At 38.0% G+C, this 26,233-nt stretch overlaps 1 protein-coding gene across 1 annotated transcript in view; it reads right to left on the bottom strand.

The window, feature by feature from the left end:
- FRMPD2 (FERM and PDZ domain containing 2) overlaps positions 1–25,505 on the bottom strand; it is a 66,195-nt gene extending 40,690 nt beyond the window's left edge. The window contains exons 1-13 of the mRNA XM_079312846.1: positions 25,308–25,505; positions 15,836–15,964; positions 13,913–14,070; positions 12,392–12,457; positions 10,985–11,170; positions 9,999–10,125; positions 8,149–8,280; positions 5,735–5,819; positions 3,774–3,924; positions 2,101–2,172; positions 1,257–1,431; positions 376–526; positions 141–279 (exon numbers count right to left, since the gene is read on the bottom strand). Coding sequence (XP_079168972.1) covers positions 141–279; positions 376–526; positions 1,257–1,431; positions 2,101–2,172; positions 3,774–3,924; positions 5,735–5,819; positions 8,149–8,280; positions 9,999–10,125; positions 10,985–11,170; positions 12,392–12,457; positions 13,913–14,070; positions 15,836–15,959 — 1,566 coding nt within the window. The 5' untranslated portion in view covers positions 15,960–15,964; positions 25,308–25,505. The remainder of the gene's footprint in view (positions 1–140; positions 280–375; positions 527–1,256; positions 1,432–2,100; positions 2,173–3,773; positions 3,925–5,734; positions 5,820–8,148; positions 8,281–9,998; positions 10,126–10,984; positions 11,171–12,391; positions 12,458–13,912; positions 14,071–15,835; positions 15,965–25,307) is intronic.
- Positions 25,506–26,233: the final 728 nt, after the last annotated feature.

Genomic DNA, 26,233 nt, shown 5'->3' on the forward strand with positions numbered 1-26,233 from the left:
AAATTAAATCTGAAGGATTTATCTGGCGGACTGAACTGAAGTTCTCTGCTATTTGCATTTCCTCTTTAAATGCTATGTGACCAACAAAAGCTGCAGAAGTTGTAGAGACCTCTGGGAAATACTGTATTATTTCTCCACACCTCTGAAGCATAATTGCCAAGCTCTGCCTGTAAAGCCAAAGCGCCGAGTTTCAGGGCAGTCTCATCACTGCAGTACAATCGCTCCTCCAAAATATCTTTACGAAGCTGCAGGTAAAACTGATGCCTTGTCAAGCCGTGCCTGGAATAGAAAAGGGTTTTGGAACTCAGGAGGAGCTTTGAATGGTATCCCTAAATTCTACTGGTTTTCCATCAGTCAGCAGAATTGTGCACTTACTGAATAACATTAAAGTGGTTGACAAAGAATTTTATCCTTAGAAAGAGTGTGAAATTAATAATGGACATTTTCTTCTTGTGTTGGTCATTCCAGCCATCTGGGGCCACTTTGTAGAGTTTGGTCTCCTCATCCAAAAAGAAGAATTCTTTACCTGAAATGAGAATTTTGGGTTCTGTAATAAATCTGGATATACTTCAGCAGCTTAAAGTTCTACTATCTACATGGAGTGCACCACTAGCAATAAAAAATAAAATGGATTTGGGATGTCAGCTGATATTTACATCTCTGAGTCGTGATTTAAATTATTGCTCCTTTGATGGAGAACTTAGTATGTAATTTTGGATTACAAATGTTAGATGCTGGATTAGTATGGTATCTGAGAAATCACTCAAGGATTCATGGAGCTTGCATTCTTCTCACTATTCAGGTTCTGCACCCCTTTGTAATCTTCATGCCATACACACACGTTGTGCCCTTTCCCAGTGCCTCAGCTGTGCCTGCCATCAGAAGGGGACTGGGACCTGGTAGATGACACAGCTGAACCTGTACTCCCACTTGTATCTAGGAAAGAACACAGGCAGCCTTTCCCAGTGCAGTGCTTCTTGGAATTTCTGCTGGAGTTGCATGGCTCAGTATTATTTGAGTGCATGGCTGGGACACAGCCTTTTCTGCCTGGGAATATCAGGCAGTAAATGTTGTATGGCTGTGCTGATGCACAGTGCTAGGGAAGACATGCTTTACAGCAGTGCAGTGCAGTTTAAATGATAGCTTTGCACAAGCTTTGTGTCTGCTTCTACCTAAAGATCTTAAAGGATTCATTGATAAAATGAATACAGAGGCACTGAGGGACAGAAGTGCCACTGTACATAACTTCTCATTACCTTTCAGGTAAGCCAAGCCAAAGTAGAAATGTTCCACCAAGTTTGCATACGCCACCACAGTGTTGAAAACATCTCTTGCCTTGGTCTTGATGTCGCATTGCACCTCAAGGCACTGGCCATTGAGAAGAATCACATTGAGGTCCCTTTGGGACAAGTAGGATTTCCCTTTTTTAGTCTAAGAACACACACAAAGGAATGAAGAATGAGTGCCAAGCACAAGCAATGCAAGTTCCACAGCATTTTTTCACTGAGGCCCACTATAAGCCTGTCTCTATTCAGCCTCATGGAATTGCTCACAACACCATGCTCTTCTCTGCCTCTCTTCTCATAAATTAACATCACAAACATTTCTAATTTTTTTAAAATCTAGAAAATCAAAACAAAACAGCTGAGCATACTGTACGTCTCCAGTCACCTGGGTTATTCTAGATTTGGAGCTAATTCCAAATCTGCTTTGCTCTCATTTTTACTGCTGTCTGCTGTCAACTTTCTACCTTATCTTAATGAAAGGTGAAGTATGTGCTTGCAAGCTAGAGAAGTCCTGTACATTGGAACTACATGTCATATTCTACATTTGCTGTACTTTGTGTCAAAAGTTTAGGGCTAAAGTGAGCATTTTTAGCTGAGAAGGATAAATTAGGCTTTTTTTGCACCAACAGAAATAACTAAATAGCAATAACAATTAAAGTACATCATTTCAAGTCTTGATACATCTGCAGGAACCCTAACTTGTTTTGAGAGGAGGACATGGAAAGAATACTGCATTGAGATTCAGGTGCTACTTGCAAAGAGCCTGACTAAAATGTCACTGGATTAGTTCTAAATTCTTGATGTTCATACTTACCACAATTGATCCAGGCAGCTGTAAGGTCACTGGTGGTTCACTAGACAAAATAACAAATTCTGGACCTGAAAACTGCAAGGAGACAATTTAGAAATTTGATTAAGTCTTCTTAATGAAATGCAGATCCCAAACACAAGTATCAATGAAACCCATTTCTGTTGATCTGTATGCTGGACTTAATTGACTTCAGTGTCTAATAAGGTGCAAATGGTGACTGGTGACTTCGCTCTGGAATCTCTCCTGTGGAGACTCTCCAGTCTAAGCAGGGGTAGGGGTAAGCTCATGCTGAAGCCTTCTCCTCTGTAAAGCACTTATTCAAGATGCATTTCCTTTGCAAGATCCCTTTTTTTATATGACACTTATAGAAATTTAATTTATTCTGAGACCTTTTCTCATTTGATTCCCAAATTACTGAGGACAGTCACATGTAAACACATACATACACATCACTGGGATAGAATGAGCCCAGCTTCCCCAGGAACTCAACTGAAATGCAGAGCTGCTTTCTTCCCCATAATAAAGGCTGACTGATAGTTCTTAGAAGTAGACATTGTATCCTTTTGTTTTAACTTCAAATAACTTCAGCATTTTTTAAGGTCTTTTTTTTCTTGCTGAGCATCCACCTTAACAAATTTTATATTTATATCTGAAATGCTTTCAGATTCCTTAAGCAGACAGAAATAATTAAATGTCTTCAAGTAATAAGATGTGAATCCTTCCAGCCATTCACAATGACTTAATAACTTGACCCATTTAGATGCTTTAAAAAAAAAATATTTATTTAAGAATAATAGTATGGTCCTACCAACAGGCAATGCAGTTTTGTATCACATTAAAGAAGGACTAGCACTGTGTTGTGACAGTTGCTGAACTCCTTCTGTTAAAGGTCATTATTGTCCCCACAAAAATCATAGGAATAAAATTTAAAACAAAGCTTTTATGAGAAAAGGTAATTTTCCAAGGTATCTTACTGAAACTCTTAACCAAATATTTGTCACTGGTCACTGCTGAGCTTTTGAACTGGGAAGAGGTGAAAGGGCTCACCAGCCTGAAACCTGTCCCTTCTTGTTCCACAACAGAAAACTCCATGCGAAGGATTGTGGTGGAGTTTTCTGTGATTCCATTGTTCCTGAATTTTTGAAATCCAGCTTTTAAAGAAACATTATCCTTTCCATTTAACAGAGTCCTACCACAGCTTAGCAACTAGAAATGGCCAACTAGGAGAACTACTGTCTGGGCACATTCTGCCAGCCTATGCTTTCTGTCCAGACATGCACTGTAAAAAAAAAATGTCCTTTGAGCACCTTTGCCTGGAAAATGTTTGGGTTAAGTGTCTCTGTAAAATTTTTTTCTGTTCTGATGCTGTTGTGAAATGGTTGGTGAAAACAGTCCATATGGTGTTTGATGCTTGCAGAAATCACATATGTAGGTCAGAGAGGGTTCAGTTATGAGGTTTTTCATAGTCTTTATGAACAATTGCTTTCACTGCCTTCAGTTCTGACAGCACAACTGGATCATGCCTAATTTGGAGTTTTTTTTAATTTAGAACATTCATCTAATAAGATGACTCAGTAGCTAATATGCAAATCACTGTCGAACAAAAATTAGATGAGAGGCTTATCTTTAGTGATATTTACATTTTGAAATCAGCTTATATGTTTTTCATCATTCACCTTTTCCTTCCTGTGGAACAAACATTTCTGTGATGCAGCAGCTGCTGAGTAGTCCTTTGTAGACACAGAGAAGGTGGAGCCCAAGCTTAGCAAGTTCTGTCTGTTGTTCTTCTGAGTTCCACCTGGGATTTCCTCTACAGCACTCACCGACCTTCAGAGGAAATGTCATAGTCAGAAAAATATATAACATGCATTCAACACAATACCAGCTCAGGGACAGAGAGCTTAAGGTACAGTAACTACTGGAATACTATGAAGCCCAGGGCAATGTCTGTTATAAGCCCCTTAATGTTACTTTACAGAAATAGAGAAATAATTTAACAGGAGTGATATTATTGGTACAATTTATAAATAAATCTAAACAGCTTGCTGGAAATTTGGGGAACAGAGTTCGTCTTTTAGCAGAGGAGGGGAACTTATTCTTGGCAGCATGATTTTATATCAGGCATATTCAGATCATATCCAGGGTGTCAGTCAGAGGCATGGCAATTGTTCTGAAGTACTAAGTAAATAAGTCCTCTGTTACTCATATAACTGCTAGATGTATGATTAGTATATAGATGTCTGTGAACACACATATAAATGTATATGTGTGTCATTAGACAAGCAGGCAGAGACTTTTCTTGACAAAATCAGCCACTATCCTGCAATCTGCTTGTAGATCTCTCTTGTTGCAGCTTTACAGGTGTACTGGGGTATCTCATATTGCCCAGATTACCATAGTTGGTTTATCAGGAAGTTCAAACTGTTTACTTGGGACACATTTAATTGGGAGTTGGTCTAAATTGAGCATTTCCTGTGGGCCTGAATTACTTGTGTCATGGTTAAAAGAAGAAACTCCTCTTTAACTGGGTCAAGAACCCAATTTAAGTGGGATGTCTGTAGGGATTACATGGTGCTTAACTATGGGATTCTGGTCTTTGTGATGCCTAGAGGCTGACAGTACTTGCATCTCTTCTTCATTTGGAAACAGCCATGACTGTAGCTGCACTGTGCTAACACCCAGTCTAGAAAACTCTTGTTTGGCAGAAGTGTTGCCCTGGCTTTTGAAAAGGAGTTAGTATCAGTTGTACAATTCTCAGTTCTCTTTGCCAATGTCTGCAGGGCTGCTGTCCATGCCATGGCTGAAAAGAGGCTAATCCTCATGACAGAGCAGAGGTCTTTACTGTTTGTATCCCTGGATTAACTGTAACTCTCCAGTAAAGTGCAGTGCAAGGCTGGATATGACTGACACAAGTGAGGAAAATCAATCAAATGACTGAGGAGGAAATGCAAATGAAAATGATGTGTTATATCCATGGTCTGACATAACCACTCCAGAACACATAAGGTGGGACAGTACTTCAATGTGACAGCAAGGCAAGACCACATCCAAAGTCTGAATGTGGACAAATATGGACTCTGACAGAATGCCTTGATGGGGAAAGCAATGATTATTCATACCTTTTCAATAGATTTTTCCCTTCATAAAATTATATCATTATTAAGGTGAGAAAAGACCTCTAAGATCATCAAATCCATCCTTTCACAGTCTCTGTGGAGAAGATTCCAGTTGTCACAGAGGGCTAGTGCTGCTCCCCTGCCTGCTGGAGACACAGCTGGGGCAGCTGTTCTGGGAGGCCTGTGGCATCTGGCAGGACACAGTGGTACAGGGTAAAGGTGGAAATCCTGATTGGCTTGTTTTGTATGGATTGTTCAGTGCCCAAGTTCCATTTCACTAGAGCTTTTGTACTGTTCTACTTGGAACCAAGCCAAGTCTAGGTGATCATTATTTAGTTATTCTACACAATAGAATATTATTAATTTATTAAGTTATATATTCTGTATAAATAGTAGCTATTATCAAAACAGGCTCAGATGGCAATATAGGCATTTTCTGGTACTGGCACTGCCACATTAGTTGCTGGCTTCACTTGGTTATAAAACATCTTCCATCCTGTAAAAATCTGAATTGAGTTTACCTGTTTATGAAGAGCTTGTAGCTACTTTGTGTCCTTGACCCACTAAGTGTGGTGTTACATGATCTGTGTGTCTCTGGAACTCTTCCTGCTATAAATAAAGGAAATTTCAAAATTCAAGAGATAGTAGCAGCATTCAGCATCAGATGTTAGGACAATTACAGCAGAGAAGAAATTTAGACTGGCAACTTCCTCTCTTGTGCCCTGGCTTGGACATGATAAATGGCTATTTAATAAGGTTAATGAATGCTACACCAGCAGTATTCCCAATTCCCTAGTTATTGCTACTTCCTCTTCATAACCCTTTATGGGAATGTAATTTGGAAAACAGCTGTACAATGGTACAATGGCTGTCATTTCCATCTGTATGAGGGTAATTTGTGAAACAGCTTTTTCTCTACAGAAATTATGCCAAATTTTTGCTCTTCTATTTTTAGGCATAAAATGGGTGGAAAAAGCCATGAAACTTCTCTGGCTTAATCAAAGTAGAATATAAAATCAATGTATCTATTCCACTGGTTATTTGCTATGTTAAATATATTGTGAATGTTTTTGCATCATAAAAACATGGTGGGAGTAGTGGACAGTTTGTGGGTACTTGGAAAATAAGCATTGCATTGTTTTTCACCTGCAATCATCTCTGTTGCTACAGAATGGGCAGGTGTTGCTTTGCCTAAATACATGAAGGTTGAAACTTAGGGGCAGAACCAGAGAGGGTTATGCACATGCTATGAATGCTTCTTGTATCAGCTGAGATGTTTGAAATCTTTAGGAAAGAATGAGAAGGTTAATTTTTTATTCACTTGGATAATTTAATTGATCTTATTTGAAGAATTTAATATTAAACTATTACATAAGTGGGATGATAGAGGTGGTAAGATAAGCTGTGTGGAAGTAATCATTTAGATAAAACATTCATGCACTACACTCTGAGACTTCACTCTGAATTGCAACATGAAAATGTGACACCAAATTCTGGTGTACCAACCAACCAATTGCAATTTTAAAACCTAGAAAATCTACAGTCACGTTGCTAAAATAAGCATAAACATGTGGGGATTTTTCAAGCTGCAGATGGTAGTGACAAAATGTGAGATTTGAGATAAGCTAGTTACCAAAGTTAAGATTCAGTCCTGTGTTCTGAAACAACATGCTTTTTAATTAGAAAGTCTTGCAAAATTCTCTGCTTGCACTGTGGTTTTCATGTAATTGTATAAATATATTGTGACAAGCACACAGAATTCCCCTTAGTCTTTCTGTATCAGCTGTTACAGCAGTGGGAAAGCTTGGCTACATTCAGTGGCCAGACTGCCATGCTTGGGTCACAAATCCAACACACACCTGACATTAAATTGATGTACATTCTTCAAAGAAGTTGATGTTGCAGATTTACTATTTGTTACATGAGCTTTTAATGTATAATCTTAATAGAGATGTTGATGTCTTTTGATGATGGTGCTCTACTAGATGGTAATATTTCTTCTCAGAGAATAATGCTTTTTTTTAAAACGTTGTTTCATGAAAGAATGTCTGTGACAAACAACGTCTCACATTCTGTGTTTACTCATGTATTTTTAGAATCCTGTCTTACAAAATCCTGAGTATGAACAGCTACCAGTGTTTCAGTGGAGACTGAGACACACACAAAGTCACTGGAATGAGCCTTTGTCAAGTTTATGACCAAAATGTTTTTTAAACTGCTTACAAAACAGACTTCTGTTCTGAGTTTACCTTCACTGTGTGCAGCCATGTATGTGACTGACACATATGTGTCACTCAGGGGCCAGCTGCAGTCTCAGGTTTTTATTGCTGCTGGTATTGATTGCAATTCTGGAGCTTCAGAAAAGTTCCTTGCAGGAGGAGAGCATTAACATAAATAACCTCACTTTCTTCATGCTTGGGCTGAGGGCTTAGGGCTGAAAAGCTACGACATGATGGGTTTTTTCCCCAGGATATGCTTAATTTCTCTCTGAATTATGTCCTATATGTTCCTATGGAACATTCACTCTTAGCTATTATTTATAGATTCAACTGATTTCGGAGCTGACATCCTGACATTGCTCACCATATGCATTTGTGGGCTAGCCCCATCTTTCCTGTGTCAAGACCCCATGTGCTAAAAGCATAATGTCAGGCTGTGTGATCTGCTTTACCTGGCAAAGGGGACCTGAAGCAAGGAAGAAGTGTTGGGGGTACATGGTAGCCAGGGAATACACAGCTTTACTGTAGGACACAGTGAAAAAGAATCTAATGGAAAAGTATCTTCTCTACAACTTCACACAAAAATACCTCCCAAATCACATAACCACAAATTGCATGGGAATACCTATCACTGGGTACATGGTCAGTCCCATACTTCAGGGGACAAAAGAGAGGAATACATTATTCACAAACTTAATCTTTTATAAAAATCTTACCTCTCCTGTGTCCTCGGTTAGACAGTATCAAAGATGTGCTTTCAGAAATACTATTAGAGTCACTATAATCCACAGAGAGTTGTCTGTAATCTTCTGTTGACTGACTATAGTTCATTAATCTAGGTCCTTTGTCTGGAAACAGAAAGGAAATGGGGTGAATCATAAACTTTGATTATAAGTTATTGAATTTGCATATTAATATAAATAACATTTGGGTCAGCTAATTTTTATATAGTCCTCATCCTTCTGTCTTCTAATCCTGATTCCAATTCCTTAAAGACTAAAGGCAGCTTGGTAGCTTCATTCTATTACTTTCATATTCTAACCAAAATTGGTTTTCATAGGTCTCAGCTATTCCATATAAAACAAATCTAATACATTAATTCTGTTCTACATGTTTAACTGAAAAGTGCAGATAACCTGCAAAGTTCTTATTTCTTGTACTCTGAGGTCCAAAATCTTGAGCTAAAACTTCTTTCTGTGTGCAGGGTGGACAATGCCCAGACAGAATCCACTATTAGAGTCAGATTCATTATAGCCTAATTCATTAGGATATACATATTTTTCTTGCACACTGACTTTACTTTGTTTGGATTCTCTCTTGTCCTTTTACAGAATCTTTGAAGCATAATTTCTGATTAAAAAAAAAAGGAAGAAAAGGAAGGCTGACTTGCAAAGTGTGGCTCACACCTTTTCAATACAATTGGCACTCTAATTAATTGAAATCCTTTAGCAAGTGTAAGTCAAGTGACCTGAATCACTGGCAAACACAGAGATCACACCAGATACATAATCCCCAGAAGCAGTGTGAGGAAACTGACAGGAATTTGTGGCTAATATGGGGTTGAAGATGGGGCCATCCCATTTGGCAGCAGCAGAATTTCTACCTACTTTTGCAAGTGTGAATCTACTCAGTTCTTAATTTAAGTGAACCAATATGGTTTCAGGGATAGTTTGTCTGTATGCTTCCAAAACAATCCCCTTCTCTTAACTAATAATGCCTAATGAAAATGTTCCAGATGTATTTAAGTCTGTGTTTGATTCTAGCTGATTTCATGAAGCATATGTGTGATTTGCTGAATAGGAATTGTATTGCCCATATGCCTAATGTTGAGCATATCCCAAAAAAATCCTGTATAGCTTGGGTCAGCTTTCCCCTTGCCCCAAAATCAGAGATCTCTGTCAAAGTGAGCAGCACAGTGTAGACACCAGAAAAAAGATACACCTACAGAATTACTCTGAGGAATAATAATAATCTTGGTCTTGGTCAAATTAAATAAAAAATTGGTACATACTGATTTATTTATATAGTGAGCAGGATTTGGCCTTGCTTTGAAATCATTCCAGCAATTCATGTGTGAATTTATAAAACATCTTTTGAATGGAAAATTAAGCTAAACTCAAAAAAAGAAATCACAAATCTTTGTTTGAGTAATCAAATAGGAAGGATGAATATATATTTCTTAATGGCAGGAGAATAAACTCATATAAAAATACACTGGAGTACACAAAGTAAAAAGGCAGTTTTGAAGGTAAAGGAGTTTTATGTGCACAGGTTTTAGGCAAAGTGCTTAAAGAGTCAAATCTGTGCAGGCTGATTTGTTATCGTTGCTTCAATGATAAGCCCTGAGACTACTGTCCTTTGTGGAAATACAGAAAAGAAACCTCACTGACTTGCCTCCGAGTCTTTCCATTACAAAGTAATTTATATGTAAAGCAATAACTATCCTATCCAACACTACAAGTAATCACTGCAGCATGAAATTAAACAATCCATCTACCTTGGGAAAGACACAGAAAAGGCTGTCTGTATCCTTATTAGAGAGCTCAGATTATCAATCTTTCTTTACCTTGGTGTAAATTCATCTGGGATGACAGTGTTGAGGTGTCTGATATTTTTTCGTGCAGTCTTTTCCTTATCACGTGACTTCTGTTCAGCTGAGAGGCTGTGCTGTCTTCAGAGAGCACCTGCTCTGTCTAGAAGGCAGTAAGATGGAAAGTCACTGTCATATGATATGTGAACTTCAGACTCTCATAGTGAAGTGATCCTTGCCCTCTGGCTGTCAGAGGCTGCTGGTTTGCTTTGTGTTAGCAGCTTCATTTTCTCAGATTATCACAAAGCAGGACTGAGTATGTTGGCTCTATGCTCTTATGCTAGCTAAATGTAAGAGGGGGCACCCTCTGTTACAGGAACAAAGACAGTAAGAAAGAGTGCAAGGGAGAAATTATTCTCGGAATCTTAATGAATACTGGTTGAAAACAAAAAAAAATCTGGTGTGTTTTCTTCCATTGTCAGTCAGCTTGTCAAAAAAATGGGGTTTGATACTTCAAATGTTGAAAAAACTTATGTGCTCATTTATTAGAGACCTCATGTGGTCAGGCTTGATTGCACAGCAAATATTCAGTTTCACTTAAGGACAGTGAATTAATTTCCTAACATAATGTAAATGAGATTTCTTTGAATTTAATAAAGAAAGTCTGAAACCAGAGTGGCAATGGAGAAATCTTTGCTGTTGTGTAAAGTCCTTTACTTTGGCCAGTATGAGGTCTCTGTGAAGGTTAGGACTGCTTCAGTACTACCTAAAGAAATTAAGGTACTGTAAGTACAAAAGCTCAGTACTTCAGGAGTGCAGAAGTGGTGTGTGAGATGGCTTAATTGCTTTATTTGCTTGTACACATGGCCACACAATTTCCTGCCTAGAAGTTTAGAAGCAAATCTCACTTCCTTAATCCATACAGACATTAATTTTGGCAATCACTCACCTGTGTCCTGTATTGCTGTGCACCTCTCTCACCACAGAAAAGGAGATGATTGGAGTATGAGAGTAGTACCTACCTCGCTGGCACTTCCCACTGCAAACTGAACCATTTTCTTTATGTAGAATTTTGCTGGTAAGGGAGCTGATTCCTTCTGATGTGCTTCACATGCTTCCAGAATGGATTCAGGAGAAAGTCTTCTATGTGGCAGATCTTCACACAGTGTCAGCAAGAGTGTATGGAGTTGGTCACTCAGCTGGAGGGACTGAGTCAAAATAGAGGTGCTGTTAAATGACATCTCCCAGGGGACTGAAATCCTGCGTAAACCGGGACCAGGAATTTCTGTAAGCCTTTCACTCTGGGTGAGAAACATGCACTGAATTCCTTTAGACTTTGGGAAAATTCCAGACAAGCAGCATAACAGCACTGAATGAACCTCTAGTGGCATCCAGGATAGCCTTGGAGGGAATTGACATCTCCAAGAATGATCGTCAGCCCAATTAGGGGCTTCTTGGTGACAGGCAGTCCAGTTTGCTCCAGAGCTTTGTTAATTAGACTGTGAATCAAAGATTCATGGAAGTAAGACATGTGGTAGCATTAGCTTCAAAAAGGTGAGGAGTTATACCAGCCAAAACTGTTGTCATAGAGACCAGATACTTATGTTTTAAGGCCACTTAGCTTATAAAGCTTTTTCTCTTAGAATGTGAAAGGGAGGTTAAATCTACCATAAGCCTGTACTCTCCAAATTGAGAACAAGCAACCAAAAGCATCAATATAGAAATGAAACAAAATGTATGTTACAATCTTTGAAAGGACTCTGGGTAAGCAAGAAATGTATAATTTTAACTAGCAGAGGTACTGATATAATTTGCTCAGAACTAAGGGGAGTTAATTCTTCTGTCCCATTTTTGAAAAAACACATAAATGTGCACAATCATGCCAACATGATGTTTCTGTTTTCGTCCTGACTATCTTAGAATAATAGAATGATAGAATAATTTCTGTTGAAAACAACTTTTAATATAATTGAGTGCAATCATAAACCTAACACTGGCAAGTTCACCACTAAATTATGTCCCTAAATGTCACAACTACACATCTTTTAATAGCTCCAGGGATGAGATTCAACCACTTCCCTGGGTAGCTTGTTCCTAATTGTCTTGGAATAAATAACCTTCATCCCTAAAATCAAGGTACAATTCCTCTTAATAAGAACAATTTTAGTTTTTATAGAAAGGGAAGGGAAAGGAAGTTTCAGGGAAGTTTCAGGGAAGGCAAGGCAAGGCAAGGCAAGGCAAGGCAAGATGAGCTCCAACTAAATTCCTTGATTTGTGTGAACTGATATTTTTGGTGAAGCTTAGATCTTGACACAAGCTCCTAAATTATTTTCTAGTGGTCCAAAACACAAAGCCTCTCTCTGAGAGGTTTTGCCTCTCATTCTTTGAATCCAGAATAAAAGAAAACATAAAATATTTGTGTTACTGGCCTGGTTTGGAGGAACCTGGTAATCTGCTGACCAATAGAGGGTCATTCCTAAGGAATACACCAGCATCTGTCAAAACAGAAAAGGAAACCCTGAGTGAAATCAATACTTAGTACAGAAAAGCCTCATACAGGACACACCATCTTTTTTGTCTTTGGTCACAAAATTACAGAAGTCACACAGATGATATTTTTAAAAAAACTAGACTAAATGTATCTAAAAGTAAAATAGTGACTCTTAGCTTATGGATTAAGTTGCCTGCAATTAGTGATGACTTTTCCTGGTCTTAAAAAAATGAGAGCCAGACACAGTTAAGTAATCAGGGGTTTTTACCTCAGTATTTAATAAGACTCCTTATGGTGCACCACTTCACCGAAGTGGGATGTGCCACAATGCACACCCCCCATAGATCACATGTTCAATTTATAGACTTCAAAAATTAGCATATCTAATAAGGGTGCCCCAATGGGGCGCCTGGATGAATAGTGACATTCCCTGTCTGAGGAACTCCCTTCTGGATGGGCCAAGTCTCTAGTTTACAGGATATGTTGTAGAGAGGACCTTGGTTTCCCAAGATAGCATAGAGTTTTCCAGCCTCCTACTACAGGACTTTTAGGATGTTTGGTCTCCTGGCCTAACAAAATAGGACTATACTAAATTATCAGATTTAAGGAATTACAAGTATGCATGCTAAAAATACTGAAGATACATTAAAGTTATATAAAAAGTATATCAAAGAAAAGACAAAAAGTCATCTTGGCATCATTAGTACTGTTCAGCTTGAGGGGCTGAGCCAGGCTGCCCTCTGTTCAAGGATGCCAAGAGAAGGGAAAGAAATTTGAACTCCTTTCTTAATTTTGAAACTCTCCCATTGCTGATTAAGATTCTTCCCTACCTGTGGGACTGACTAGCTGTTATATGCAGGAGAATAATTGCTGGAATAAGGCTGCCTATTCCACAGCTTCATTCTTCTGCCTAATATCTGAGTGGTCAGTTATGTGGGAATCTGAGAATACTGTGTTCTGTCTGAGGGTAGTATGTGATCTGAGTGATAGTTAAATCATCTAGATGCCCAAATGTTGTATCTACTGTCTTTCCAGAGAGACTAATTTCTCAGAGAGAAGAAAAATAAATTTTTAACAAAGCTGAACATATTTCTGACTTCCTGGGACTGCTTTCACCCTCTGATTGCACAGATACTGCAGTCCTGCTGCTTCTGGGATTACAATTACCATATCTGCTTAAACACCATTTCATAGAAATACTCTTCCTTTCTGTGGACCTTTACAAATAATACATTTCTGCAGGCCTGTGGGACTGATGTTCAAAATTGATTTTGATGTTGACATACATGCTAATCCAATGGCAAAACCTGCAAGATACATGTAAATTAAATCTTTCTAACTATAGCCTGATTTGATTAGTTTAATGGCATGTGACAGTAGGTGCCTGGTAGGTCGCATTAAAACCCACAAGCTTGTCTTCAGGAGGTGCTGTCAAGATGCACTTTGCAGTATTCCTCACCTTTGTTAGTCCAAAGTGCTGGTTTTTGCTTGGGCGGTGGAGCAGTTCTGGTGGACTGAAAGGGGCAGCTTCAATATGAGATGCATTGTTTTGGAAGAACAAATTTCCTTCAGTAGACAGTAGTACTGACCATGGGCAAATCACACAGATGGCAGAGTCTGAAAAATGTTTAAGTAGATAATGGAGATCTTAGTGTGGAGTTCACTGCACTCAGAAAATCATATTTCTGGCATCTCAGCTGTATAACCAAACTCATCACTGGAGATGTACCCAGATTGACTTGCCTGACTGGGGACCTTGTTGGTCCTGACCCACAGACTGACCTCAGACTTGCCTTGTCACTGTGGCCTTGCCTAGTGATGATTGGGTTCTCTGACCATGGTTACCTTCAGCTAGCATTCTCTTCTGCTCCTTCCACATTTTCTGTAGTGTTGTAGACAAATACAATTTATACATGCTGGGAAGCTTGTCTGTTTTAGGAACAGCCAGACAGCTTGTAGAGGAGAATACCTGGCCCTCTGTAGTGCTGGCCAGCCAACAAGTGGCATTCCTGCCTAACCTGTCAGTCCCCCATGACACTGGGAATATTCTATAGCAAGTGGTGCTGACCATCATGAGACCTGGCATGATTTATTGCATCATGCACAGCACAGCAAATGTGGTGGTATTAGCCTTGAAAAGAGGCTGATGCTGGAAACAATACAGCTGTAATTGAGAGATGTGGAGTCAGAGGTATGCATTACTCAACTGGGATGATGCTATGCAGAGGCAGGTAACCTTCCCTGTGCTCCAAGAGACTGGAGCACTGTACTTTCAGCTTCAAAATTACACCAGCTTGGCATCATTCTGGACCTGTGCTCTCTAACAACAAGTTTTAGCAACCTTACACTTGGTCTGTAACCCAGCTTGATTGTACATCCCTACTTCTTCTTGGTTTAGTTTTCATGTTCTGATACCCTAAATTTATCTGGTGCAGCATAGAGAACATAGGCTGATTATCTCTATTTTTTTTATTTTTTATTTGTTAGATCAGCAATCAGAAGAGCACAGTGTCAGCTTGGTGTCTGGCACAGAATCAATAGTGTGCTGAGCCTATCTAGGTGGGTATCTCTGTGCTTCACTCCTTTGCACATTTCTGGTGCTTGTACTTCCTGGGTTATTCTGTCCCCTTGTTACACCAGTTAATGGAGAACTGATAGTATAGTCAACCTGCTATAGTGTTTCAGACATTAAAAACTTGCAGTTAATGAATTTTCACTCCTCCAGCTATAGGAGGTTACACATTACTTGTTTTCTGTATTTTGTATTTTGATTCTACATGCTTATGAGGAAAAAACATATTGCATCCATTCTCCCCTTAAAAGGAATGCCCATTCACATAAACAGTTCTCAAAATGTGACAGGTTGCTCAGCTGTGCTCTATGCTCTCTCAAGCTGGCCTGCTTGGCAAGCAATTATCATAATGATAAGTCACATTATTACCATCAAGTATAAAAGTCTCTTACTAGCTGAATGGAGAGCCATGTGGATTTACCTGTCCTTCTCTATCAGTCCATGAAGGACATGAGCCTAGCTGGCACTGCACTTTCTCTGAGTGCACATTATTCAGACCTTAGGAAGGGTTCTTCTGTCTGCATGTAGTTGTACTTAGATTAGTTACTACCTGATGTTTAATTTGAAAAAAGAATAAATAAATAAAAAGCCAAAACTGTGTGAAGACCTATGTAGGCAGAGCAATCTGTAGGTAGAGTAATCCCAGTAGCACTGAGAGATTTCTCAGCTTTATTAGCAATATGCTCGTATTACCATTAGGTTTGTCTCCACCTCCCTCCCACAAACAAATAAACTCATAAGAATGAAAATAACTCAATAATTAATTTCTAACAGTAAGAACTCTAAAAAAAGGGATACTTTTCACCTCACCTTTGTGAAGATCCTCCAGAAGCTCCATTGTGGACAGGTACAGGAGTGCCCATATTTCCTCCTCCTCCAGAGGGCTTCCTTTTGCCCACAGGACCTCGGCCAATGTCACACAGGAACTGCTCATGCCTGCTGCAGTAGATACTGAGTTTTGGACACACTGAAGCAGACTAAATTTCTCAACACAAGCCATACTGATTATAGCTGTACCCTTCTCTCACAGTAAGAAATACTTTGTGAACCACCCTGCTTGCTTTTTTTTTTTTTTTTTTTGTTCAGAATAGGTAGGTATTGTTTATCCCTGTTTCAATCCAAGTAATTAAAAGGGACTGAACTAAGTGACTTCCTTTAATCTTTTTGAGCCCTTTTACTCATCATTTGAAACCAGTCATATGGTTCTGTGGAGCAAATAGTTTTTACTCAGGAGGTCCTTCATGAATATGTGCTGTTCATATTTTATGAGTGGTTATTTGAATGACAGGTGATTGATTTTGCTGCTTAATTGGATGTTCTTGTCTATAAAAACATGACAGGGTTTCTCTAAGAAAGAAAGGAAGACAATGCAAAAGATACGCCCTGCAACATGAAAAGTTTATAAACAGTGCAACAAAGAAATTAAATTCCATTAATTGCTCAGCAGATTGATCAGTAAAAGCTGGTAGACTTACTGAATTCATTGATGATTTTCTTGCTCACATATCTGAGACTCAGTGCTTGCAGTTTATCCCTTCCAGTATAAATATACACTTGCTTCACTTCACTAAACCAAATTAAAATATGACCCTTTTTTAAACTGCTGAATAGCAATTTAGTGGCTCCCAGGACACTGTTCTATCTGACAGGTACATAAGACCTGGCCTACTGCAGAAGAATGTGGGTCCGTACACTCACCCTGTTTTGTCTCAGTTGCAGCACAGCATCAGAATATTTAGACAAAGGCACTCTATAGTGAATCATAATTTAATGTCCTAACTACTGGAAAAGTATTTTCATAATCCCAGCCAACCGGAAACTGCCTTGTGACTTGAAGCATCATGGCTGCTTTTCCTTCAAATCTTTTGTCATGCTAAATATTCTCAGAGAAGGCTTTGTTCTTCATAAATGTGTCTGATCTTTCCATCCAATGAGTTTTACATTTCTGTAATTTACTAACCCAGTCAGAGCTGCTCTAGGTCTACACATCAGTAAGGAAAACTGAATTGAAGCTTCAAATTACCTAAAAATTTTTGAACAGCTTTTGCTATTACGCTTCTGTAACAGCCCCACAGGTTCATTTGTGCTGTGAAAATAGGGGAATAACGGGAAAAGTTAGAAGTGGTCTATTTACTGATTTGAGTTTTGACACTGTCTGCAGACCAGCAAGTGAAGACACTATAGCCTGGGGTCTATTGTCTTGTATAGGATTGTAAACACCACTGTAAAATGAGTTCACTCACAGCCTGAGGGCAGATCTTGCCCCCCAAACTTCACCCCTGTCTGTACACAGCCTGCTTACTGCCCCCATTTGCTCTCTGCCTGCAGTAGAGCTCTTTGTGTCTTACAGCTGATTGCTTTGCCAGCTTCCCATTCATTGTGGAGTCTTCAAGGGGTCCCTGCAAGAGCATTACAGTGTCCTGTAGGACCAACTTGTGCTGATTAATAGACTGCTCAGAATGTGCTTCATGGGGTCTTGTCCTGGCTCACTAGCTTGCAAACAGGGAATCACAACATAGGAAGAATGATCCCTTGTTGCAACCACTACAGGATTACAGACCAACCTAGTGACATTTTAAACGGAACCAGAGTCCTAATTTTAGTCTCTGTAGCTTCAAAGGGCAGCAAAGCTTCTTACAAACCTAACCTTAATTAGAAGAGACAGACAAATCTTCTTAATCTAAGCCATCACCGTTTCTCTTAATAATAAATTACTGTGATAGCATTTCACTTAACCCTGTGGTACTGGGACAAAGCAATCAATTCACGTCCCCAGAGCAGAATCTGTGTGGCTTCTCCATACAGGTAATCCACCAGATTGCACTTGGTGCTGTTTTATTTGAGATTGTGCTGGGGCAAGGAGCACTGCATCCTCTGTTTTAGATGGAAGTGCTTATGCCATGTAATCTCAGTGCTGGTATTTCTATCTTAAGTTACTCAATAAGCAACTACCCAAAGTACAGGTGTTAAGCTTTATAGAACCAAAGTGAAATCAGCAGTTACACCAGAGATGTTTAACTTTTGTAGTGCATGTTTTTTTGTAAGAGTAAAAGTAATGTCTCAGATCAATACTAAGTATGAATTAAATAAATTCTGCTATCAATTATGTGCAGACTTCTTGAAAAAGTATTAGATTGTATGGTCATGAAAATCATAATCTCCTTAGCAAATTCTTGCTTTTAAGCAATGCAGAGCTAAGCAACGTGCTATTTTGCAAATAAATTGGCAACTGGTTTTTAAACACGCTCAGAATTCCCTGTATCTTCAGGCTATATTTTTGACTTCTGATTTTCAAGACCAACATGATGTGATATTTAACAAAAATCTAACTGTGTGAGTGCTTGGGGAAAAAAACTCTAGCCAGGCTACACTATGTGTATTATGAGAGAGTAAAAGTGATAGAAAGATACTGTTATCATTGTAGCACCAGCCATGTTCATGGTCTCTCAGTTTAGTAGATCCAGAAACCATTCTGGCCTTCAAACAACCTGCAACTCATAAGACAAGGCAGACAAATGAGGAGGCAAGAAGGAATAATTGACAGCAACTTTGCAAAAAGGGACTTTTTTTCAGTAACACTACATATCACAAAATTATGCTGGATCTGGTTGAGCCCGCTGGGGAAAATTAGAGCAGCAGAATGTAATCACTCACTTTGGAATTTGGCCAGGATATAGAGGCTAAAGTTTTTTTTGACTGGAAAAAGTAGCAGAGCTCCAGTTCCAATTTGTGTTTTGAGGTCAAAGGCTGATTTTTCCGATGGCTACAGAAGAAGATAGTGCCATCCAAATTAGCCTAAAATATCCTCCCCATTCCAATCTTTGCAACACATTCATTCATTATGTGGGCTCTCTAAACCCAACAGATTTTTTGCTACTCTTCTTGCATAGATATGAAAGGTTGCATTGGGCTGAGATTAAACCATTATTTTGCCTATTTATCAACATCCACCTATTTAGCACATCTTTTTGTAAAGAATTCAATTTTTGTTTATTTTTTTATCATATGTGCAAATTTTCATTCATTGAAAAATGGAGTCAATGAAAGAAATTGAATTTATTATGAAATTAAATGAACTACAGCTTTACATCTGAATTTGAGACCTAGCAAGAATTGTCCATTAGTAATTTCATATGCCAAGGTCACTTTATTTGATTTGGAAGTCTTATTTAGTAAAATGTAAAGGAGAAACTTGGCTTTGCTCAATCTTCATCTTTACTTTTGCTATTTTGTTTACTATGTAAAGAAAGCAAAAGAGCTAAAAACCATTACTTTTGTAGGAAAGCTGACCTTCCCTTATCACAGTCAAATGCATTAAATATCCTCAAGAGGAATGGGTCATCCATATTTCTAACTACATGACTGCTCTATTCATGCCCACTTATCAGAGTGAATTTACTGGGGAGTAGGTTCAGCTGTAAAATAAGTTTCATGGCATGAAAATCAATGCATTATCTGGATGATAGTGAAAAAAGATGAAAGGAGATCACAGGACACACCAGTGAAGAAGATGATGAGGAAGGAGGAATCACATTCAGTTTTCAAAAATATGGAGTCAAATTTGTTTCTGGTCTGCTTGTAAAGGCATGAAGCAAGAACAGATTTGTCCTATCTGGTCATCCTGAAAAACTGGAAATGGGAACTTTGGGAAAATAGTTTGTATATAAACACAACAGCAATTTCAACAACAAAGGATTAACCTTGGTAGGAATCAAGCATTCTGTGAACTGTCAAATTCTCAGTCAAATCAGAAAGGCCTTTCAGTTTTTACTGTCTGAAAGCTGTTCATGCAGAGGTCTCATCCTTCATACAACTGAACTTCCAGTTCTGCTGCATTGCTCTGTGTGTATATATTGCAAAATATCTATCTGTAAACTTAACAAACTCTTAATTTGCTGGAGGTTGTAAATAAATGTAAATTTGTAAACAATTCTGCCTGGGAAGGCCTGTTTATAGTTTGGGCATATATGCCCATCACAGCCCCTCTATTAGATTGATTTTGACAAGAGTCAGCCAGAGAGGGGCCACTTGAGTAGTTGCTCTGAAAAATCTGAGAGGTTGCTAACATTGGCCACTAAGCTCACTAAGAGAGTGTGAGTGTGCACTGACAGAAAAATGAGAGGGGCTTGGAGTGTAACTTCTTCCATTTGCACCTCTATATCCAGGAAAAGTTCTCTACTCATAATGTGCATAGAAGCTGGTGTAAACCCACTACACTTGAACACGTGGAGTTAGCTAATACTGACTTTGCTTAATTTACCTGCAATGCCTGAGTATCCATCAGTCATTTTCAAGGGCAACTTCAGAGACACAGAATTGCTTCTTCTAGTGTGGCATTGAAGGACACACTGATAAAACTACACACGAGTCTATGAAGAGATGGTCTTTAGGCATATTTCTCTAGACACTGTATTTTCCTTACTCTTTTATCCCTTTCATCTGTTGTACTCCAATTTCTAAGCTATGTTAGCAGTGCCTTTTAGGATCAGGTACTACCTGATAGTCTAAAAGCACCTTTTGTAAACAAATGACCAAACCCAAGGGAGTTCAATCCTCAGAACAGTCAAAGGCAGAGCATTTTGTGTTAGTGGCAGCAAGGTGCAGTGGGGGAAAAGAAAACTTTATGAAAGAAGAGAATTAGTCACAGGACCTCAGGTGCTGCAAGATTTCAAGCAATCTGCTTTCAAGACCAGGAAATATGGGAACTTGAAGTGACACTTTTCTAGGATGTTGGAGGGCTAATAGGCTGATTTTAACTACTTAAAAGGGGTCCACAGAGACAGATTAATAAGACAGACTTGCAAAATCTGAAAAATCTTTTAAAATGAAAAGTTGCAAGGAAAATCTGGTTTTAGTCAGTGTCTTTTTACTTGACCTGCATGCTGGACAGTGGATTGATTAGGTATCAAGTAATGTAATTTCTGACCATACCCAGGTGAGGACCTCAACAAAGATAAAATCAGTCTGGCTATCCTATATCTTGATTTTGTGATTCTCCCCATCAAAGATGAATAACTGACAGTAACACGTTGCTTTGAAGTGCCTTATAGTTAAGAGCAGGGATAAATTTGTATCTTTACATCTTAATGACACAAAGGTTGAGAAACTTCATCAAAAGGGCTGAAAATTCATGGAGGAATAGATTCAATCAAAACACAAATAATATCTCACTAAGGGAAGAAATGTAATTGTTTAATATCAAGTATTCAAAATACACTAAAAAAAGTTCTTGCAGACTATCACAAGACTGGCTTCATAATAAATCAAATTTGGAATACAAAATTCGGTGAATTAAAAACAGAATAAAAATGGGATTGAGCTATAGTTTTGAATTAGTCTGTGATAATTTCAAAGTAAATTTACAGAATTGTTCATAAGGCTTTTCTGTAGTCACCAATGAAGAAGGAATGATGCATCAATCTCACTGCCTCTGACTCCTCTGAGTCATGATGACAGGAACAGCATTTGGCATGAACCTCCATTCAGTAGGAGGTATCTCCAGGAAAATACTTAACTGATTTTCTTTGTGCCCTTATAAAATCATATAGTTATAAAAATGAATGCAGACAAATTTTGAAATTTAAAATTATCCTGTTGTGCATACAGATTAAATGTTTGATATAGATAATAATTTCTGAATTAAAATGGGAAGATATTACTTTCTTTTTATAAGGCACATGATTATTGCATAGCACATATGTATTAATCTGATTCTGGCTCTCCACAGACAGCTTGGGATCAGTGAAATAATTTTGCCACAAAATATTGTTTACACTGAAATATTCTTGAATGAGCAGTTTTCACATAAGGATCACAATTCTTTGTTGCTCAAGGCTTCATGCTTTGCTTCTTAAGAAAAATCCAATCACTAAAAAAACAACAAACCCAAATTCTGTAAATTCAAATGCTGTGTTGAGATTTTGAGAGATGTTGGTCTCCCAGATATTTAGGACTAGGTAGTTAGAACATCCTGAAGAATCAATGAAAGCTGTGACAGACTGCAAGTGACAACTCTAAATCTTTTTTGGTTTTGTCTGATTCATAACAACCCACAAAACTGTAACATGCAAGAGGAAAGAAGATGATCACATCAGCCTGTAACTGTGAGCTTTGAATAGGGTCTGATTACATCTATTATGTTGATGATTGTTCTGACTTAATACTTCAGGCTGTATTCTGTTCTTGAAGAAGTGTTCTTCCATAAGAAAAATCAAAGTTATAAAAATATAGAAATAATTTACCAGATAAATGACAACTGAATATATTTGCTTTAGAGGCAACATTCTTCTAGAATATGTAAAATTGAAAACCCAATTCTTAAAATATTTTAAAATATATTTCAAATTGAATGAAGCTAATTCAATTGATTGTTGCTATCATCAATTTGTTACTGATAATCTTAGAGGAAATACAGAAAAAACTGTATTGAATAGAAATGCAATATCTTAAGTATCTCATTCATAAATGTATGAGTATTTTAGAGAAATGGAAAGGGGAAGACTTGGGAGACAGAAGGTGCCTGCCTTGTGTACTTTAGACTTTCTTAAATGTCAACATTAAACTCTGAGAGCCTCTTCTGTGTATAACACATGTTGGGCCAAATCCAGTAACCCTTTTACATATTTAAAGGGTTCTGGATACATGCTATCATTCATGAAATTATGGTTTTTATCTGGATACATAAGCATAGCAACTGGATAAAAAAGCTGAATATTTTCTAATGCTTTACTTAAGTACAACCTACTGCTTGTCCATCAAATGACCCAATGTTAACTATATGAAAAGTTTGAAAATTCTGAAAAGTGCACATATTTTTAAAAATTACAGTTTAAAATTAATTTACATCATAACCTCATTTATTCACATATATTCCAAATACAAATTTTATACTCTCACTGTAAACTTGTTCTTAAAATTTTGGAGAGAATACACTCTATATTCCTCATACCAGAGAGATGAATCTCATTAAATATGAAATTTAACTCTCTGAAATGTGTGGGTTTATAATTGGAATAAACACTTAAAATGCTGTTAAAAACTTCTGTTCAAATAAAGTACAGGCAGAGCCAAATCTGCAAACAATGACAAGTCAATAAGGGAGTTGCCTTGTTGCTAAAGCATGACCTTGCCTTAGAAAGAAATCATAGCTGAAGTGAAACAGCCTTCATTATATGGTATCTTTTAACATTCTATTGTAAATTATTTAATTTCCTTTCTAGAAACATGTGATTAAATCAATAGGAGAATTAACTAGATTGTTGCATTTTATTCAGCCCAGGATAAAATTTCACTGCTACAGAGAGATGATTTCTTTTCTAGGAGATCATAAACTTCACCTGAGATGAGTCAGTCTCTAAAGAGTCTAATTTTTGGATCTGAAATCTAATTCCTGAATAGTGCAGTTATGTGTCTCTCTGTAGGGAATTTCGTGATCTGGGTGGTAAGGGTGCTAAAAGTTTGACTTTATTACAAGACCTATGGACATTGTTCCTTAAAGACACAAAATTTTACAAAATCAGACTTAAAGGGTCAAATTCCTATTTCCTCTCTACTTCAAAAGGAACCTACCAGTCAATTTCAGAGGAAAATATTTCACTGTCTGCAGTCAGTTTGCAAGTAGATATTCTTTCAACAGAAGTGCCTAAAAGCATTTTACTGGATAACTGCAATCAAAAGAAAGTGGTGCTATGTTCATTCTTGCAAAGTTTCTCTGCCCTTTCTCCTCTGCCCTGGCTGATGCCAAATGCCAAGGACCTCATAGAATTTCTATGTATGACAGACAGCTACTGCCTCTTAAGTAGCTAGTGCTACTTTTCTTTGCTTTTTTTCATGTCCCTTTCATAAAAGCTCATTCATGAGAGTAACCAGGCTGGTGGCCCAGAACTAAACCTAACTCTTCTGATACATTATCTACATTATTCTAGCACTTCAAAGATTGTAGCTTCAAAGCCATGCTCTCTGCTGCTGCAGTACCAGAAATAGAAGGACAGTAGAACTCAAGGACCCTGATAATGTTTCTCTTTCATATTTATTGATTTATGTCCTTTCTAGGGCATTATGTAATTGTCTGGAATGAGGCAGCCTTGTGCCAGACATAAGAACATGGAATGAAGGGTCAAATGGTATGCTAATGCTGAGGTTAATAGGTAGAACCTTAACACAGGTAAAAGAACCTGAGCAGGCTGTACACCAGCTTCTTCAGGTACCAAAGAAAAATGCAGTCCTAAATGAAAGACAAAGAGCTAAGATTTTAGCTTATAATGTCCAGTCTTCCCAAAGTCTCTCCATAGCTTCTCACAGCTAATCCTATTGTACTCAATGCCACTATGGTTTGTTTATTGTTAAAGCTAGTTCTTGAGCTCTGACAGTGCCACAGTTGCACCTTTGCTTGCAGAGGAGAGATTAATATCTCTCTTCTAAGCTTCTAATCTTGATTCTGATGCTGACTGGTTCTTTTACTTGAGAAAGATTCAGTCTCTTATTTTACCACATCATTGAGGATGATGCTGTTTTCCATCATTATTAATGCACTTTAGATGTAAATAGTAAATTATCAGCATTATTTATATTCCTCTGGAATCTACATCTATATATTTCTGGTAATGATTATAAAGCCTATGCCAAAGCTTCCATAAAATGAGGTTGCTTTTATTTTAGAAACTGCAAACTGGAATGCAGGGACTTGCTAAAAACACTGGAGAGCAGTAGACAAGAAATTTGGAAAGCAGTTTCTTAATTGAGAGTCTTTAGTCACAGGTTGTAATCACTGGCAATCTTTCTGCTGTTTGGAGTTCAGTGCTCTTTCCAAAATAATAGTACTTAGTACAAGTCCAGAAAATAATAATATACTTAAACATGTTTTCCAGAATCATGTCAACTGTGTTATGCATACGAAGATTTATCCCTGCCATAAGAGCAGGAACACTTTAGTGCCTTCTACTTCTTTGCCTTCAATAGAAAACAACACTATGCTGAGGTCCCCTGAATTTTCAGTGCAATTCTGTTGTAGGTCAATGTTTCTAACTCCCAAAGAAGGTAGAAGGGACTGAGCATGGACACTCTGGATAACAATTCAGCCAGCTCTTTATTATCATTTCTCATACAAACAAGCAGCTTTCTAATCAGAATTAGCTTATGATTTAAGAGAAATAAAATGAGATTTAATGTAAAAAACCCAAACAACTCTGTAAATATTAGATACTGCTGTACAAAGCCAGGAAGATGAGTGATTTAATACTTATTTAATTGATAATGAGATTAAGAGAAATGCGTAAGAACCTACCTGTACAAGTTGGACAGATGCCGCATCCAGAATAGTCTGTAATCTTCTATATTTTTGCCCAATAATGATTGTTTAGACCATATTAGTTGTAAATATAACATTAAACATATTCAGGTCTTGATTGGACTTCTGTTTCCTGGTTTTTTCTCTCTTTCTCTTTCTTACCTTCGGTCTTCTCTCTTTTTTTCCCCCTTTCTTCCTTTCTTTCTATTGCTTTGTTTGTATCCTGTAACTAAGCACTGTGTGGTCTGGCAAGTGGCTAAGCAAATAAACAGTGAGGTTCCTTCTCTTACTTGCAAGCCAAACCTAGCAGCTCCTGGTTTGAAGTTGAGGGCAACGTCATGTCTGCTAAGGCTGTTTACACTCCTTCCTTTTTTTTCTTTCTTTCTTTCTTTCTTTTTTTTTTTTTTTTTTTTTTTTTTAATTTATTTTTGGTGGTAGTTCACTTGCCAGGTAATGAGAGTCAGCTTTTAGGAAGTGGCTCAGTATAAATCTCTGGGCCCGTCGCCTTACAGGGACTCAATTGGATTACCTGACGCACACGGGAGCATTAGATCTAAACCCCCCTAGGCTGATGTCACTTTCAGCCCCCGGCCAATCCAGGGAGCAGCAGCACAACCAAAGCACAGACTGATGGTCTGAGGGGTGAGTGTGTCTTTTATCAGCAGCAAAATCCTTCAGACCCAATAAACAACGCAGATAAGATTTTGGTGGGTCTACCTGGCAGGAAAATAAAGCAACCCAAAAATGAAGGAAGGACATTTGATCATTTTTTGATACTGTCTAGTATGAATTTTTTTTGTTAATTATAACAGGGTGCACCTGTGCTCAGAGCAGGACAGAGGGAGCTCTTGGGATGGTGTAGGGCAACTGTGAGCTGGCTGTAAGAAAGTGAAGGGGATGAAACCTTAGTAAAACAGAGGAGA

Source organism: Erithacus rubecula, assembly GCF_903797595.1.
Source record: "Erithacus rubecula genome assembly, chromosome: 9".
Taxonomy (NCBI): Eukaryota; Metazoa; Chordata; class Aves; order Passeriformes; family Muscicapidae; genus Erithacus; species Erithacus rubecula.